Here is an 18,601-nt window from a genome sequence, read left to right on the forward strand (position 1 = left end):
TTGTTTCCTTTTTTAAGCCTCTGTATGTTCCTTTCTTTCTTTCTCAGCATTGGCTGGTTACGGTTGCTCCATCATTGCTTGACTCACGTTTCTGATCTGGAGGCCATGATGGCCAGCGCTGCTGCTCCCACAGCAAACCTCCTGCAGACCTGCGCCGCCCTCCTCATGTCTCCATACTGTGGGATGCACTCGCCCAACATTGAGGCAGTGCTGGTGAAAATCGGCCTGCAGTCCACACGCATAGGCCTCAAACTTATTGACATCTTGCTGCGTAACTGTGCTGCTTCCGGCACTGATTTGGCCAGTAAGACTAAAGATTTTTTATTATTAATGTCTGACTGCTATAAATGTCAAGCGATATCACATTGATTTGTGCTATTTGTCAATTCGGAGAGTTTGAGTTTTTCATCCTTTTAATGATCTGACATCTTGATTTTGTTAGGCTCACCTTTTACCTGAGTGGTGGTTTTATGTTTTTTTGTTGCAGATCTAAATAGTCCGCTGCTCTTTGGGAGGTTAAATGGCCTTTCATCAGACTCAACTATAGATATTCTCTACCAGCTGGGCACCACTCAGGACCCCGGTACCAAAGACAGGTCTGTTTTTTGCATCACAACAGAAAACTAAACCATTAAGCTTTCTATGAGCTTGTTTGAAGTGTTTATAGTTTGACTGGAGAGACTTTCCAGAGTCGGTTTATGTTATTATGTTACATTTTTTTGTACCTGTTTTGTTTAATTAAAGTTTTGTCATGATGAGTTGGTATGTTATTATTTTGATTTGCTTATTATTTACTTTTTGTCTCAGAGTTCTGACTCCACTATTAGGTTTTACCAAAGCATAATTGTTTTTCTTGTAGGTAGAAATTGCATTGCATTTGTTTTCCTGTTACACCTGAGTTCATATGATTTTTTTTTTTTTTTTTTTTTTTTTTTTTTGTGGTTTTGGATAACTTGAGTAATGTTTATGATTGTTTTGTAGGATCCAGGCTCTGTTACAGTGGGTTTATGACTCATCCCGTGTCGCTGCCCTGAAGCAGAGTTCCCCGTCGACCTATGTGGGCCCAAGCGCTCCACCCTCAAGGGAATATGGGTTGCTCATGCCGTCCCCATCACATCTGCACTGCGTGGCCTCCGTCTTATGGCACAGTTATGAACTGCCTGTGGATTACGACTTGCCCGGTCTGCTCAACAGAGAGCTTTTCGAGTGAGTCTGCAAGCACGTTAACTTTTTACAGTCTTGCCATGCAAATGTTCTAGCAAGAGTTTTAGATGAATGCGTGTTTATGCCTGAGGTGCGTTTTGGTGCTGCTCTGCACTGTGAAAGTCTGAGAGTACATATGCTGCTTTTTCTCTCCCGCACTCTTCTACATTTCACTCTCTCTTCAGGTATGAATACTTAATGCGTACACAGTAGAACAAAGTGAAACAACCTTCGCTGTGTATGTGAAGCAAATAAAACAGAGACAGCCTTTTCCATGAACAATTCGGTGCATTAGTAAATCATGAGCCTGTTTTTAGGCAATCCGAACTTTTAATTCAAGAGCTGCTTGTCTCGTTTTCTGTCTTTTGTAGGTTGTTGTACAACTGGTCGATGTCTTTGCCCTCTAACGTGGTTTTAAAGAAGGCTGTGGACAGTTTGCTTTGTTCCATGTGCCACATCCACCCTAGTTACTTTTCTCTGCTGATGTCCTGGATGGGCATCGTGGCTCCCCCTGCTGCCCAGACAAATGCACAGAGGCGTATGGCCATGACGGACGATGGCAAGAAGCAGCATGACTTAAACAGTGCCGCCTCCCTCACAGATGACTCCAAGCATGCTCGGACACCAGTAACAGTGCCCATCTCGCTCTCAGAAAGCCAGTTGGTGACCCTCGCAGCTGCGTCTCAGTCTCCCGGTGCCATCCAGCAGCTGTTGGACTCTGGTCTGCCTTCCTTGCTTGTTCGCAGCTTGGCCGACCTTTGCTGCAACCTGTTGGTCAGCGCAGACCTTCCCTTGCCTGTTGGATTCTCGGCACAGGCAGAGAGACGCTCATACTCACACAACCAACCCTCATCATCCTCAAACAGGCCGCCACTGTCTCCTGAGCTGGCAGCACCTGTATTGCGTGTTTCTAACGGAAGTAGGAAACAGTCACACTATGAAGGACTGGTTGGGTGGACCAGAAGTGAACCCTCTCTGGACGGCGCTGTTGTTTCTCTTGTGCCACTCTAGTGCCAGTGGGGCTGCTAATGCCAGTGCAAACAGTGGCAGCAGCAGCAGTATTTCTGGGCACGGTACATCACCCAGCACCTCACACGCCAGCGCCGCACCTCACACCTCAGGGGCGTCTTACTCACTGGCGTCAACGAGCCGCAGCAGTGGACTCACTACCCAGCAGAGGACAGCCATTGAGAATGCCACCGTGGCTTTTTTCCTCCAATGCATTTCCTGCCATCCAAACAACCAGAGGCTCATGGCACAGGTGTGTTTGGGGTGCTTTTTTGAGTCTCATTTAATGTTTTTTCTTAGACAATAAGGTAAATCTGAAAAATAAGTAAATTGTTGCTACCGAAATACAGAAATGTTACTCTAAAATCTGTGAGATTACATCATCTTGCCTTGTTGTTAGTTGTTAACATTTTCTTTGGGTCCTTACATTTTATATGTATGTGTTTGTTCAAGTTTGTGTGTGTTTGTGTTTGTGAATATATTAAGAAATTAAAATTTAAAATAATTAAACTATTAGCCAAAAATTTTTTAACCAAAAAATCTGGAGTCTGAGGGTGCTAAAAAAATCTAAATATTGAGAAAATCATATTAAATCTTTTTAAGTTGTAAAATATATATAATACATCTCCAAATAGTTAAAATATGAAAGATTAAAGATTAGAGATTAGATAAGATTAGAGTCAAGAAATATATTTTCACCTTATACATAATATATAATAGTATCATTTTAATTGTGTAGTTAGGTCAGATAATTTGTATATTGTTACATGACGTTTTAGAGCAGCTTTACAGAAAGTCATACTATCATGTCTATAATGTATTGGTGCATTACAATGGAGCATGTTTTAGGGCTTAGCAATATGACAGAATATAACAGTGATAAAAGTAAATGTATTTCTCTTTGTGTGTAAAGGTTTTGTGTGAGCTGTTCCAGTCAGCTCCTCAGCGAGGTAACGTTCCAGTCTCAGGGAACATTTCTGGATTTATACGTCGGCTCTTCCTACAACTTATGCTTGAAGACGAGAAAGTTACTGTCTTCCTTCAGTCTCCCTGTCCGGTAGGTGATCTCTCTCTCTCTTTCTCTCTCTCTCTCTCCTCTCTCTCTCTCACACACTCACACTCACTCTCTCACACTCACACACACACTCTCTCACACACACACACACACACACACACACACACACACACACACACACACACAATCTTAACGCCATGTGCTTTGAAAATCTATCTAAAGCTGAAACATTGTTCTAAGCTAATATTAGATTTTATATAGAAGTTGTTTTGCTTGGTTAGTCTGTTAAATGATTTATTACTGTTGCTGTAAAGCTCAGAAAAGCCTCTTCACTTACAAGGAAAATTACCCTGACCTTTACATCATCTCAGAGGGATTTAAACCTCCACTGCTTCAGAGCTGCAGTTCTTTTCAAGGCAAAGTGCACTAGGACACCACTAGAGGGCAGGTTTATCCTCTCATCCTTGTCAATCATGCAGGAGTCCACACACACTGGTGCCCATTCGGAGTACCTGTAGTTTGAGTACCTGAGTTGTTTAGCTGGGTAAAATGGCTAGTTTAGCAGAAAATAGCGAGTTGTTTAAGAAAATCATTTTGCAATTCTGTGTGGTGTTGCTAGCAATTATACGTTTCACCTTTTAATATAATCTAAATGTTGGAGGACATAACCAGTTCACCCCTAATATGACATGTAGAGTTATGCCTCTCCTCCGTCTGCCAAAACCGGAACGAAGCCAAATCGTAAAGACGTAAGGCATCTTTTTTTAGCTGTAGAGTCATTCAGCAGGTCGTTCCTTCAGTAAATTACGGCGGGACTGTGTGCGTTTCAGGTCAGATTAATCATCTGGTTTTCACAGAGAGTCCCGACAGAGGAGCTCTTAAAAGTTAATGTTTACACATTAGATCAGGCCGGAGAGGCGTACTATACGGGGCGTCCTCTCAAAGGCAGGAATGTATTTTTTTCAGTGTACCTTTAAGTCCACCTTCAAGGCAAATTAAGTTGTTAGGATTGCCAATGTAGATATTGAAATCTTTACTGATGCATATTGAGTTGTTGTTTTTTTGCTAAATGTCATTGTAATTTTTTTTTTCGTTTTCCCATATAACCGTAGTGTTAGAAAACTGACATTATGATCATTATCACTAAACAGTCAAATGACATTTGACAAGGCATTTTTAAATATTGTAAATTTTTAAAATCCAGATTGTTGTTAATGAAACGAAATGAAGAGCTAGGATGTGATTAAAACATTTTATTTTTGAAAAAAACTGATTAATAAAACTGGAACTAAAATAATCAATGCAAAAGTGACAGTTTTAAATCATCCGTTTGTGTTTCTCTCTTTCTTTGCTTTAGCTGTATAAAGGGCGAATTAATGCTACTAGTCACGTGATCCAGCACCCCATGTACGGAGCAGGGCACAAGTTTCGCAAACTGCATCTTCCCATATCAACCACACTGTCTGAAGTATTGGACCGCGTCTCAGGTAAGAGGACATTGTATTACACTACTGTTTGGGAACAGTGAGATTAGATTTTCCTTTTAAAGAAATAAAGTGTTGTGTGTTAACATTAGTTAATGTATTAACTAACATAGATAATGATCAATACATTTATTAGTGTTTTTTCATTTTTGTTAACATTAATTCATAAAATACAATCATTTATTGTTCATTCAACTTGTTGTAATAATGCATCAGTAAATGCTGAAATTAGCATTAACTAAGATTAATAAATGCTGTAGAAGTATTTTTCATTTTTGCTTCATGCTAAGTAATGTTGTTAACTAATGAACCTTATTGTTAAGTGTTACCCAGACATGTAAGCTTTTATCCAGTGAAGAGGCGTTAAAGTGAAGTTAATTGAAAATTATAGCAAAGACATTCATATTGTAAGATTTCTGTTTCAAATAATGCTGTTTATCAAAGAATCCTGAAAATTTTTTATTATGATTTTCCACAATAATAATAAAAAAATTTTTTTATAGTTGCAACTTTAGTAACTTCAGTAGCACACTGCAGCAGTGTATCAGATCTATCAGATCTCGCTTTTGCCACATCTTCAGACTTTCAAGGTCTGATGCGCAAAGCATGTAGGTCTGGATCTGCCGTGTGGCATGGCCATCAGCATGTATTTGTGATGAATGGCTTGTCTCCAGAGACCTTGAACATGGCAGATATAGTCTTCCTTTTCTCAGAGGACGGCAAGAGTCACAGTATATATGTAAGATGTCCTGTCTCTGAGCCGCTCTCGTGCTCGCATCACTTCCGCTGATGGAAGACCCTCACAGGAAGCGTAGCGTGTTATCGTTATGAATTGGTGTGTCTTCTCACGGATATTGCAGCTTTAGCATTAATAATTCAGATTATCAGTTAAGCTGACATGTACATCGATGCATATGTCTCTAAAGGGAAGTGTATTTTTAGAGCTGCAGACTGGTTGAAGAATGCATACACGCACACAGTGAGATAAAATTGAAAGATCTTGCATATTTTTTAGACACTCCTAGCATCACGGCCAAACTGATCAATGAACAAAAGGAGGATAAAGAGAAGAAAAACCATGAGGAAAAAGAAAAGATGAAAGCTGATAATGGTTTTCAAGACAACTACAGTGTTGTTGTTGCCTCAGGTACCATTTAATTCCATTTTTGTATATTCCCTTGGAGTTAACTACCGAGACAAAATAACACAGAGATCGTAGACCTTTGAATTAGTTTACCCATGTTGCATCTCACCTTTATGCTTTGTTTCAGGTCTGAAGTCTCAGTCAAAGAGGGCCTTGTCCACTCCTCCTCGTCCTCCATCCCGACGAGGGCGAGTCCTCAGTGACAAGCTGGCAGCTTCCTCAGGAGTTGATCCGTCTGCCAAAACCATCAGTGTGCCTGTCTTCCACCTCTGTCACAAACTACTGCCGGGTACAAAACACACACTCTTGTTCTGTCACGCGCTCACTTTCTGTCCGGTCCTCTCGCCCACTCTGTACTCTTTGTGTTCCCCCTCTTCGCCCACCCTTGGCTCTTCCATACAGATTAGGATGAGAGTAGAGGTCACCTCAGTGTATGTCCCTGTCTGCCTGCCACTTCACCTCACTGCATTTATTCAGAGATGCAGAGAGTCTGATGAATGTCAATTTCAAAGCTTAATTCTATCCCACTGATCTCTCGTTGTCTCATTCTGTTCCATGTAACAAGCCTTTCAGTACTTCAGAGGTGAAGCATTTAATTCATGCTTCATGAGTATCATCAAATGGGGGGAAAAAATAAAAAGTTGTAGTCTCATTCGCTTGCTATTTGGTTGAAAAAATGACACACATCTTTTTTAAAAAAAACATTTATTAATTGAAAATTAGTTTGTAAACCCTGGTTGAAATCTTTATTTTTTTTCTCTCTCTCTCTTCAGGTCAGCCGTTGCCGCCGGAGATGACCTTAGCTCAGCTGCTGACACTGCTGTATGAGCGTAAACTTCCTCAGGGATACCGTTCCATTGACCTGACGGTCAAACTGGGGTCAAAGGTCATCTCAGACCCCGGGCTCTCCAAGACAGATTCCTTCAAAAGGCTTCGCACCGAGAAAGGTATGGGTGCGAAGTAGGGGTGCCCCGACTAAAGATGTCCAATCTAGTCCAATCTAAATTGTCAAATATTGCCGTTATTTGACTGATAGTCGAATCATAGGAAGGTAAAATACATTACCAAGAGTCAAGCCAGACATTTAACACACAGGGAAAATGAGTAATGTATGCCTCGGAGATACAAGGCGTAATTTTTTTTTCTTTTACATACGAGATACACACAGCATATTTTGACCATGCATCAGACCTTTTAAAATATTTAGATAAATTGATTAAAAAAAAAAGAGAGATTAATCTGTCAAAATTCTTATGAGCAGTTAATGGTTAACCGACATCCCTATTAAAAAGCTAATTCTGAGTATTAATAATATATAAATAACTCTGGTCATTAAATGATAAAATCAGTTCAGTTAGGTGCCAAAGAAAGAAATTTACTCTGCTATCGCTAAAAATTGTACAGGGCAGACTTATTCCAACCAGTAACTGAACAACTAGCAGTTTAAAGACAACTATTCATTTGTTGCTCACACTGTAAAAAGAATCTGCTCAAACAAACAAGCAAACAAAAAAAGATTGAATGAGTCACACAAAGTTTTGGACTCACTAAAAACAACCTGCTCATAGAATCTTTTTGGAATCAGTCTACATTATGCACACTCTGCAGTTTTTTTGTTTTATTTTCTGTTTGATGCACTGAAAAGAACTTTAATCGTTTAAGCCTAAAGAGTCATTCATTACAAACTCAGCAGAAGGTGCTTTCCTTCCACTGTTTCATGATACTCAGTCTATGTTCCCATCCAAGGTTCTTCTGCAGTTTAACTTCCCTCTCCCACATATCCCATTTTTTGCCAGCCTAGGAAAAAATCTCCTGATTGGCCTTGTGTGTTTGTGCTTGCGTGTGCACCCACACATATTTCCCCCCCAGTGTCCTGCACCGTCAGATGTCAGATGATTTTGCTTTGCTCTGTCAATGATGTGTAATGCTTTCTGAGGGATAAAAAAAGAGCCGCCCCCGTCCTGACAATGACAGCTGCCTCCCCACCAGATTGCCAATACTCTTGATTGATTCTGCCCTGTTGGAATGAGCGAATGTTCATACTCTCATATATACAGAGTTCCTGTTAAAGCTGATGATGTCAGCTCAGGTGAATCTGCTAACACAGACTCTGGGTGTCACCTGTGATGGGAAAGTGTCCTAATCAGGCACGACAAAACATCAAGAGCTGAATCTGACAACTTCTTGTGTTAATCTGAGTCTTTTTTCCAAATCAGCAGTGACAAGCGTTGTGAAACAATATAGTTTGTAAATCACATAGCTTTACATCACTGGTAATTTAATCTAAAATCTGTCTTTATTTGTATTTTAAAGGAAAATTAAAACGTTTTACTAATTAAGCAAAAACAGCTTGACAGTTGAACTTCCAATTGCCAGTATGCTTCCACTATTATTGGCCACGTACACGCTGTACATTTTTGTAAGTGAGAAGCGCATTTAGATATGGGAGTGAATCCCCTAAATGGTTATTCCATGTGTGGAACAAGACTCACTCCCTCATCTGTGATGATTGACACGGAGGAAACCATAGCAACATACCGTAGTTATCAAAACAAGCCCACAGCTTAGCGAGTTTTGTTTTTGCTGCTGATAATAAAATAAAGATCAGAAATGAAGAGACGTGATAACATCGGTCAAACCGTACTATTTAAATTCCCGTCCACAACATACTTCTCCCTGCCATCCTGCAATGTCTGAGGTAACAGCGTTGGCACATAATCATTAGCGGAAGTCCTGTGAAGTCATCATCAGCAACCAGTTGTTAAGTTTGGTTCTGTACAAACTGTGCAACATTTCTGTAAAAGCAGCTGTCACATTGCAGTTCATTTGGAAGTAGAATGTGGTTGTCACTCCTGTAAATTACTGAACGGTGTGTGTACAGAACAGGATTAAGCACTAAAAGTTGAACTGATTTAAATGCATTGTGTATGTGACCATTGTTACATGAGATGTTACCATTTTAAAATTCTTATTTCTAAAATGTATTCATTTTATTAATATTATTATTAATGTTTTTAAAAAAAAAAAAACTAACTAGCTACCTGTTTTTACAAATTGTTTTCACGGTAATAGCACAGATGATTAGTAGAGCTTAAATATATTTTAAATTCTTTTTTAAATACAGTTTGCATTTCTACAGCAGAATAGACATGCAATTAAAAACAATATTATTTAAATTAGCAGGTCAGAAAATATATGATATATATAAAATGCTTAAGTGTATATAATGTGTGTGTGAGATAATTATGTATATTTTATATATACAGTATATATATATTTTTTTATTGATTGCAACAATCATATCTGAGGTAGAGACAGTGTAGCAGTATTTTGCTTTCAGTACAAAAAATGATTTAACAGTGCAAAGTTGCCATGTTGTGCCTTGTCGAGACAGGGTGACTCTCAAACTGTTGAATTTTCATCTGGAGGTGAAGATCTGGCACTATTTGTTTACTTCGCTCCACTGGCTTTCCCGAGCACACAGCGTTCGTTTGTTTGTTTGGCTCAGTAAGGAGTCTTGGAGCAGGCTGCGTTTGATGGCACCCGTAGAGTCTGGCATCAGAAGTTTTCAGTTTAGTGATGGTGCCTGGGGGACTCACCCCACCCTCCGGCTAATTGGCCGTCTTAGCAGAGTCAAATCACTGTTGGCGTACACAACTCTGCTTCTTTCCACACACTTTCATCTCGCACCCCTCCATCGAGGAGCTAAAAGGATGCTCACCAGCCCAGGGATACTTCTCTCCTCTCTGCCTGGAGTCCATCCATCTCTCTGTGGAGGAAGTGTATGGAAGGCACTCCAACCACAGGCGGTGATCTGAACCGTTGCCGCTTGTTATTGTGACGTGCCATCGACCTGTTGGCAATGAGTTTGTTCCTGAACACAGACTCCAGACTTGCAAAGTAGGTTTTCTGAGACATGCTGGTCTGTTACAAAACTAAGATCAAATACGCCCTACCGACTTCCCTATAGCAATTGTGATGTTAGCGTATTTCACAGCTGCTTTGTTCATCTCTCCAGCAAGAATTTTTGGCTTCGAGTTTTACGTTCATCTGCTGTTTTCCTTGTACTGATCACAACATCAAAGAGACAAAGATCTCTGATTCCGAACCAACCAACTGAAATAACAACAACAGTTTAAAAGAAAAAAAAAGGCCTGCACTATCCCCAGAGCTTAAATCCATGAATAGTCTGTAAATATTATTTCTTTCTTAGTCTCACACTTGTTCTGTTGTTGGCCTTTACAGAGACAGGGCTGAGCAGACTAATGTCCTCTCTAGAAAGCTGAATCTCTATAAATTAATTCTGTGGAAAGCACCACGTCTGCTAAAATAAAATATTAATCTTGAATTGATTTTGTTTGAGCCCTGTAAAAGTGATAGAAAGTTATAAATTTTTACTTTTTTTCATAGACTAGAAATTGCTTTTTGGTGAAGTGAAACTTGCTCAAGTCATATGATGACTGCGTTGTTAGTGAATTATTATTATTATTATTATTATTTTATTTTAATGTTTTTATTTATTTTTTTAATGAATCCATTAAACCATTCCATTGCTTTATTAATGAATCTGTCAGAATTTAAGTAATTTAAAAAAAAAAATGTAAATCAAAAAGGATTTTTCTTCTTGAGGAGAAATGGTTATTTAAACTATTTATTGAACTGTATGGAATTATATGAATGTACACAGAAATATTGGTACAATCTTAAAGTATTGATGCAAAATTGGTGAAAAAATTGCTGCGTTTCAATATGCACTCTTATTCAAAAGTTTTTATATATATTTATTTATATAATTTTAAGGTTTTTTTTGAAAGAAGACTTTTATCCTTACCAAAGCTGCATCACATACAGTATAGCAGTAATATTGCAAAAAAATAACCAATAAACCAATTAACTATTTTGTATTTTAATTGAAAAGAATATATATTCTTATGACTGCAAAGTTTAATGTTCTTCAGCCATTACTCTGGTCTTGTGTCTCACAATCCTTCATAAATTATTTTAATGTACTGATTTAGTGCTCAAGAATAATTTATTTCTTCAAAATAATAAGCTTTCAATGTATAATGTAGATTTTGATGTTTACTGAGAATGCCAACGGGAGCTTTTAAGCATTAAAACGTTTTTGCTTTTATTGTCAGCTGTATTTGGGTGTCTGTAAAGAAATCTAACTTGAGACATTATGTCGGCTGTAAACTCTTTAAAGCAGGTTCGCATTTGAGTGCGGATTCATTTCTATTCTGTGTGTACACAAACATTTAACAGCCAATAATTCCTCTGACATTCCTTTCATTCTCTCGCATCGATCCTCAATCTCAGTAAAGAAACCTGATTTACAGGAATAATCTGATTTATGAGAGCAGATATGAGCTCTTGTGCAGTACTGCTCGGTTGGACATCATGGTTTATGATGTGAACAATTGAGACCACTTTATTTACAGCTAGACGTTTTAAGATTTTATTGACGACAGATTGAATGATGCGTTTCCTTTCTGTTCTTTTCCTGTAGATCACTGTGAGATGCTAAGCGGCTGTCCGGATGATGAACCAATGACCCCAGGTGATGAAGGTTTGGATGCTGCAGTAGATGACACCCTCCTAGAAACCAGCCCTATCCAGTCCCCCCTGCAGGTTTTTGCAGGTATGGGCGGCTTGGCGCTCATCGCAGAGAGACTTCCCATGCTGTACCCCGACGTCATCCAGCAGGTCAGTATATCCGCAAGCTTGCTTTCTTTACAAAATCAAATTATACCGCATAGGTTATTTCTTTGAAGTTTCACTCCATTTCTGCTTTATAAGCCCTTACGCACTCACCCGGTGACCATGGACTTAGGTACTCAGCATTTCTGTTCATTTGGGTGCCCTCTGAGTCCGTTTGTCCGGATCGTTCTGTGCAGGTCAGTGCCCCAGTGGTGCCATCCACTACACAGGAGAAGCCAAAAGACAGCGATCAGTTTGAGTGGGTCACCATCGAGCAGTCCGGAGAGCTTGTTTACGAGGCGCCCGAGACGATTGCGGCTGAGCCTCCGCCCATCAAATCCTCCGTTCAGACAATGTCGCCCATCCCTGCCCATTCACTGGCGGCGTTTGGCTTGTTTCTGCGGCTGCCGGGGTATGCTGAGGTCCTGCTGAAGGAGAGGAAACATGCTCAATGTTTGCTCAGACTTGTGCTGGGCGTCACAGATGATGGAGAAGGAAGTACGTACCACTTAAGTACAAAAAAGCACTGCTTCTGAAATGGTTTACAATTTTATGTAAAGTGAGTTTCATATTGACTGTGTGTTGTTCACTTATCCCGTAGCCCTGTGCGTGCATTTGAGAGACAGAGATTATTGATTGACACAGAGCAGACTGATGTGAAACACTTTTGATTCCCTAATCAGCAACCCCTGCATATCTGTGTCTACCATCAACCTCTTAAGTCACTGTCTAAAAGACCTTTCAGACTCCTCTTTCATATTAAACAGGCTATTACTTTTTATGCGTACATGAGGGTCTGTGTAGAGTGCGTATGACGCATATTTCATCACCATATTATTATGCATGCCTTTTGATTTTTTTGACTTTGTACACACAGGTCTCACATTGACTTGGTTTTGCACTGATCAGTTGTTCCATGGAACAGCAATATCAGAGACTAACAAACATTTTTTTTTTTTTTTTTTTTAATTTATTGAAATATCGTTGCAACAATAGCTGTTTTCATGTGAATATTTTTTTAAATGTATTTTATTCCTGTAATGGCGAAGCTCAGTTTTTCTGTGTTACATGATCCTTCACAAGTCATTCTGGTATGCTCAGTTCTCAGGAAACATTTATTTACTTACTTAATATCAAAGGTTTTGAATAGTTGAAAGTTTATCTGAGATAGAAAACTTTTGTTCTACATTTTAAATTACACTTTAATGTGAAAAAATGTATGTGCCCTTGCTTGAATAATAGTATTAATTTAGTTTGATCCCAGACATTTAAACAATAATGTATGCTTTACTTTTCAGCTTTTCTTAAGCATGTTACAGCTCTGGCCCAAACCTTTCCTAAATTGGACAAGTGAAGCCTCTCAAATAGAGCTACTCATAAACCCTATCATAAACACCTCTACTAGTTTAAATAAACCTCCAGATGGGAATCAAACCTCTCTAATGGCTGTTATATGTAAACAGCCTACAGGCAGATACACACACAATTCTACGTTTGCCCTACGGGAAGCATTGATTGGGTTACTGCGTGGTTGCTTCATCGACTGCTTTAATTGAGCCTGAATTGGCTGCCCACTGTGTATTTCTGTCAGTCTGGACTGTGGATTGGTCATCTGATTACTTGATGTATTGGTAGACTGGTTAAGATTGTTATTGAGTTGTAGAGAAAATTATATTTTGATTGTTTAAAGCAAGTTTTCTCATTTAGAGACTTCTTTACATTCTCTTTATCTGTCTTTCTCATCCCAGGTCACATCTTGCAGTCTCCCTCTGCTAACGTTCTGCCCACGTTGCCCTTCCACGTGCTCCGGTCATTGTTCAGCTCAACTCCCCTTACTACGGATGACGGGCTGCTGTTGAGGCGTATGGCTCTTGAGATCGGTGCAATTCACCTCATCCTGGCCTGCCTATCTGCCCTCAGCCATCACGCTCCCAGAGTGCCCAGCGGCAGTGCCAACTCCAGTGAGGTCAGTGTTAACCCACACACAGATTACATGCCCTTTGGTCCACAACAATCATCAATCAGTCAACAATCAATTTTTTGTGACAAACATGAGAACATCAACTAAAGATTGACTGTGAGCTTAACTGGTACAGATTTAAATGAACCAGAAGGGGAGTTTAAAGATTTAGACACCAAAAATGGTGTCAGTTATTACTCACCCTCATGTCATTCCAAACTCGTAAGACCTTTGTTCATCGGTAAGATCTTTGGAACACAAATTAAGATTTTTTTGAGAGATTTTTGATTCTCCATACACACCAGTGTAACAACCAAAAAGGTAGTAAAGAAATTGTCAAAATAGTCCACTTAAAATCAGTGTCAATTCTATATATTCCTTGTGTTAGTAACAGACTGCAATAAAGTAGTTACTTGCGCATATCTTCCTCTTAATCTTCATGAAAGAAATGGTAATGCCTGATTTGTGAATGAGTCATTCTTTTGAGTTAAATATTTATTGATTCAATTCACAGAACCAGTCTGAATAATTCATTCTCAATCCAACTGATCTGTTTCAATGATCCAGACTAAAATTGTAAGTGGACTTCAGGGAAAGATATAATGATAAAGAACGGTACGTAACTGCTATGTTCAGATAATTTGTGAGTGTGTGCAGAGGAAGGAAAAGACACTCCTATAAAGACCTTAATGGAGATGTTTCTCAGACTGAGACATGTCATTTTATTAATGACTGTGGTAGCCACTCTTTACAGACTGCTGAAGGGCTCTTTATTCAGAGCCCTTGACTTAATGAGGAGAGGTGTGTGTGTGAGTGAAGGAGAGAGATAGAAAGAGAACCGCTCATTCAGGTGTAGTGTAGTCCTATTAAAGCAGAAGGTATAGAGAAGAGTTGGACAGCTCTTTTAGTCATTACATGATTATAGGGAGTTTCACGCAGCTGAAATGAAAGCGTCTTTACAGAGGACAACTGCAGCACAATCATAATGAGAAAATAATGAAAAAAGCGACCATCATCATCAGACCCCCAATACCAAAGCAAATGACTTTCATAAAAATCAATATTCAGCCCTCACAGACAGGTTTTATTAAAATCTATTTTTTAAATTCCAGTGTTTAAGAGGGGGAAAAAACGCAAAAATGATACTCTGTGGAGGGCGGTGTGTCTGTGTGTGGATTTATAGTTTGGTGAGGGGTGGGTTCAGGGCTGAGGATTTGAGCGGTGGCCAGTGGCCTGTCAGAATCATAATGGGCGTCCTTGGGGCGGCAGAAGTATTGGCAGAGCAAATATTAAACCCGTTCGCGCTCAGCTGAAGAAGAGTCCTGCGGTCAGCGCATATTTATTCTATTCTCTCTTTCACTCTCCTGTTTGCCCCTCCTTCTGTATGTTCACTAAAGATCTTTGCATAGTCGAAAAGAAGGCTTGAGATACTTAAGCTGGTTTGAGTCCAGCCTGCAACCATTCCTCTATTTTCTTCAATGTTACCTCCCATAATATCACAGGATTTAAAGTAAAGTGCATTCTATGGAAGTATGGGAATTGCACCACTCTTTTTACAGTCTACTAGCCTGTTATCCAGCTGATGCACAGCTTCTGACCTCATTGTTTCCCCTCATAATGTTGTGACATGCTGTCACTCTTTAAAGCAAGCAGTAAATTTCAGCAGAGCGTCACGTCTGGAACAATCAATGTCAAAAACCAGAGTGACAGTGTGTGGAAGAGAGTCTAGGTAATGCATCTGCGTCTACTTTCAGTCTCTAAGGGATTTTTTTTTTTTTAAAGAAATGACTACTTTTATTCAAGACGTTTTACATGAATAAAAGCTGTAAAGACATTGTAAAATGACAAAAAAAAATTATAAATACTGTTCCCGAACAAATCCTGAACAGATGTTTAATAGTGTCCACAAAAATATTAAGCAGCACAGCTGTTTTCAAAATAATACTCCCTAATCAATCAAATCAACATGTTAGAATGCTTTCTGAAAGGTTGTGATACTGAAGTTTGGAATAGTGGCTGTTGAAAATTCTGCTTTGCCATCTCAGAAATAAATTACATTTTAAAATATTAAAATAGCAACTGTTGTTTCAAATTGTAGTGTTTCACAATATTAATTTTAACTTGCGTTTTTAAATGAAGCATTATTGAGCATAGGAGACTTGAAGAGTGAAGAACGATTACGTAAATGTTAGCCAATCAGAGTTCATTAGCATGTTAGCAAGGCTTAAAGATACAGTGCATGAACTTTCGGTTTAATTCTTGCTCTCAGGGACTTTCAGCTTTCAGGTAAATCTACATTGTGAACCTGACAAATAAAGGGTTAAAGATCTGCTCCAGTCTGATACTTACAGTTGAGTGTGTGTTTGTGCTGCAGCCTCAGGTCTCCAGTGGGCATGTCGGTGGAACAACAGAGGAGCAGCAGCTGTACTGGGCAAAGGGAACAGGTTTTGGGACAGGCTCCACTGCATCAGGCTGGGATGTTGAGCAGGCTTTGACCAAACAGCGTTTGGAGGAGGAACATGTTACCTGCCTCTTACAGGTATGTGTTTATCGAAATAATACAATTGAGATTTTGAGTTTACACCTGTTTGGATGTGTGATGGTGCATTCTGTCTCTCTGTTAGGTTTTGGCGAGCTATATCAACCCATCAGGCTGCGTGGGTTCTGGTGAGACCCTCTCAGGAGAGGTCAGAGGTCACAGCAGCTCACTGCTGCCATCTGTCCTTCAGGAACTGCTCAGCCAGTCCTGTCTTATCCCCGCCATGTCTTCATACTTGCGCAATGACTCAGGTAGGAAACATTCTCTGCCCATTACTCTTAGCGAATTGAAAATGAACACAATTTTAGCTAAAGCGGTTAAAGGGATGATGCGACGTATAATTTGCGTGTTTGCTTGAGAATTTATTATTTTTTTTACACGTTCCACTTCGTGCCTCATTGTGTATGGAGACAGCAGGTGGAGCCCCTGTCTCTTCTGAGTGGTCTCTCTATCTCTTCTTGTCAAACATGTTTTTGTTATCAGGTGTTAAAGGGATTGTTTACTCATTTGCTCATTCCCCAGGTTTTCAAATTGGCTTTTGAATGAATTATTTGGCCACATAAAGAAAGTGAAGAATGGAATTATCAAAGTATCATTGAAGTATTTGCATGACTCTATACACACTATTCCAAGACTCCTAAAGTCATGTAATGTGCCTCTTTGCAACAAGGAAAAGTTTGTGTTTGTAGTGAATTTAGAAGCCTTTTAGTGTGTGATCCATGATGCCCAGTTTTTCTTTTCAACCATTTGTAAAGTTACCAAGTTACGATGCCTGGTGTTTTAAAATGTTACCTTTTTATTTTGTATTGTGTTCCATCCTTAAAGCTATTTTTTATGACTTTTTTTTATGATTTGAATATTGAACATGGGTCCTACCGACCACAATTACAAAACTTTATGCAGTTTTGTATCCTTTTTGAAACATCACATTTCCCCATACATTCTAAAGGAAAGGATTGACAAGTACAATATTTAAAAATATATATATATATATATATATATATATATATATATATATATATATATATATATATATATATATATATATCTTTGGTATTTCTTGTAGTATCTCAATATGAACTATTAAAACTTCCTATTTCCTTAATTTTAATAGCCGCAAATGCACACTGCTTGTGTGTGTGCGTGCTGTGTGTTTATTTCTCTCCGGCTTAATTAAATAAGCGCCAATAAAACGATGAGTGTAGTAATTAGCTCCAGATATCAGCTGGAGGTTTCAACCCTACATTGGCATGGTGTGTGTGACTCAAATCAACGAGAACAGCAACGCGCACACACACACACACACACACAAATGTTCTCTCTAAACACACTCAACCAGCAGGGGGAGTAGCAGTTGGTCAATCTCATGAACAACTGAGCCAATAAAACACACACCCCGTGTTAAAGAGTGTGTGTTTTGTGCCCTGGTATCCTTAGCTGTCTCTGTGGCAGTGAAACAGGAAATTAGCATCTCCGATCACCCCTGCTGTAATAACGCCCCATCCACCTGATGAACAGGAGAGAGAAGAGTCGGACTACTGCTTCCAAAAAGCATTAAGAAACAGCCAAGGGGCAAATAACAGAGAGTACAAGATTACAGTGTAGAGCACTTTGTGTATATGGACAGCCACCAGCACTTATTTTCATTGAGGAAGTGAGGTCTGTTCTGGCTCACACAGGTTACAGCAGTCTGTCTCATTGTCTCTCCCTCACCATCCGGCACATTCATTTAATACCTTCTCTCAAAGATTATTATGCTCCTTCCTTTCTCTCCCTCAAGAGGGGTCATCAAACCTGCTACTTTTCTCGACTCCCATCAGCTCTTCTGCATATTTTTACCTAACCTTCTGGCAATCTGAAGGCAACTGTTAATGAACGTTACTGTTCATTTGTTTTGCGTAGATTGTTGGATAAAATACAAGAATCTTGATTAATATTCAATTTTGAGGGAAGAATTGTGTAGCACTCTGACGAACGGGGGTGGGAGGGTGTTTGTGAGGTACAGGGAGTGTGTGAAATGGACCCATTACACTTGGGTTTGAAACTAAAACTAGCAATGCCAACTATTTAAGCAAACATTTAAGAAAATTCATCTTACAGTAGACAAAAGAGGTGCCTAATTTGCTGTTTCTATGCAACTGTGAAAAGGTGGTTTAAAAAAAAAGTTTTATTCAGCAAGGACGCACTAAATTAATGGAAGGTGACATTTGTAATGTTACAGAGGAATCCTTTTTTATCCTTTCTATTTATCAAAGATTTTTAAAATAACCTTTTCTAGCATCTAACACTTTATTGTATTAAACACTCACTGATTAATAAAACAAGCGACAAAAGATCAAGATTTTTTGTTAATGTGGGTCTGTAGGACATGCAGTTGCTCTCTGTGTTGTTTATTTCCGTTCACTTTATATTCCCTTGAAAGCTGTTTTCATTACAGGGATATCACACTCGCCTACACACGGCACCCCTGACATATGCTGTAAGGCTCGCGTGTGTTTGAAACAGTGCTGACGTGGTGCAGTCATTAAGTAGGGCAGGTTTTTGAGGT

The 18,601-nt window shown here is 39.2% G+C and overlaps 1 protein-coding gene across 1 annotated transcript in view; it reads left to right on the forward strand.

The window, feature by feature from the left end:
- The window catches only part of birc6 (baculoviral IAP repeat containing 6), a 78,120-nt gene that overhangs the window by 32,074 nt on the left and 27,445 nt on the right, over positions 1–18,601 (forward strand). The window contains 15 exon segments of the mRNA XM_043262819.1: positions 48–304; positions 488–596; positions 982–1,206; positions 1,575–2,109; positions 2,111–2,464; positions 3,125–3,268; positions 4,584–4,713; positions 5,726–5,857; positions 5,982–6,143; positions 6,628–6,801; positions 11,364–11,560; positions 11,752–12,052; positions 13,303–13,520; positions 15,889–16,053; positions 16,139–16,304. Of these exon segments, the coding sequence (XP_043118754.1) occupies positions 48–304; positions 488–596; positions 982–1,206; positions 1,575–2,109; positions 2,111–2,464; positions 3,125–3,268; positions 4,584–4,713; positions 5,726–5,857; positions 5,982–6,143; positions 6,628–6,801; positions 11,364–11,560; positions 11,752–12,052; positions 13,303–13,520; positions 15,889–16,053; positions 16,139–16,304 (3,269 nt within the window).

The sequence above is a fragment of the Puntigrus tetrazona genome, chromosome 17 (genome assembly GCF_018831695.1).
Source record: "Puntigrus tetrazona isolate hp1 chromosome 17, ASM1883169v1, whole genome shotgun sequence".
In the NCBI taxonomy this organism is placed as follows: domain Eukaryota; kingdom Metazoa; phylum Chordata; class Actinopteri; order Cypriniformes; family Cyprinidae; genus Puntigrus; species Puntigrus tetrazona.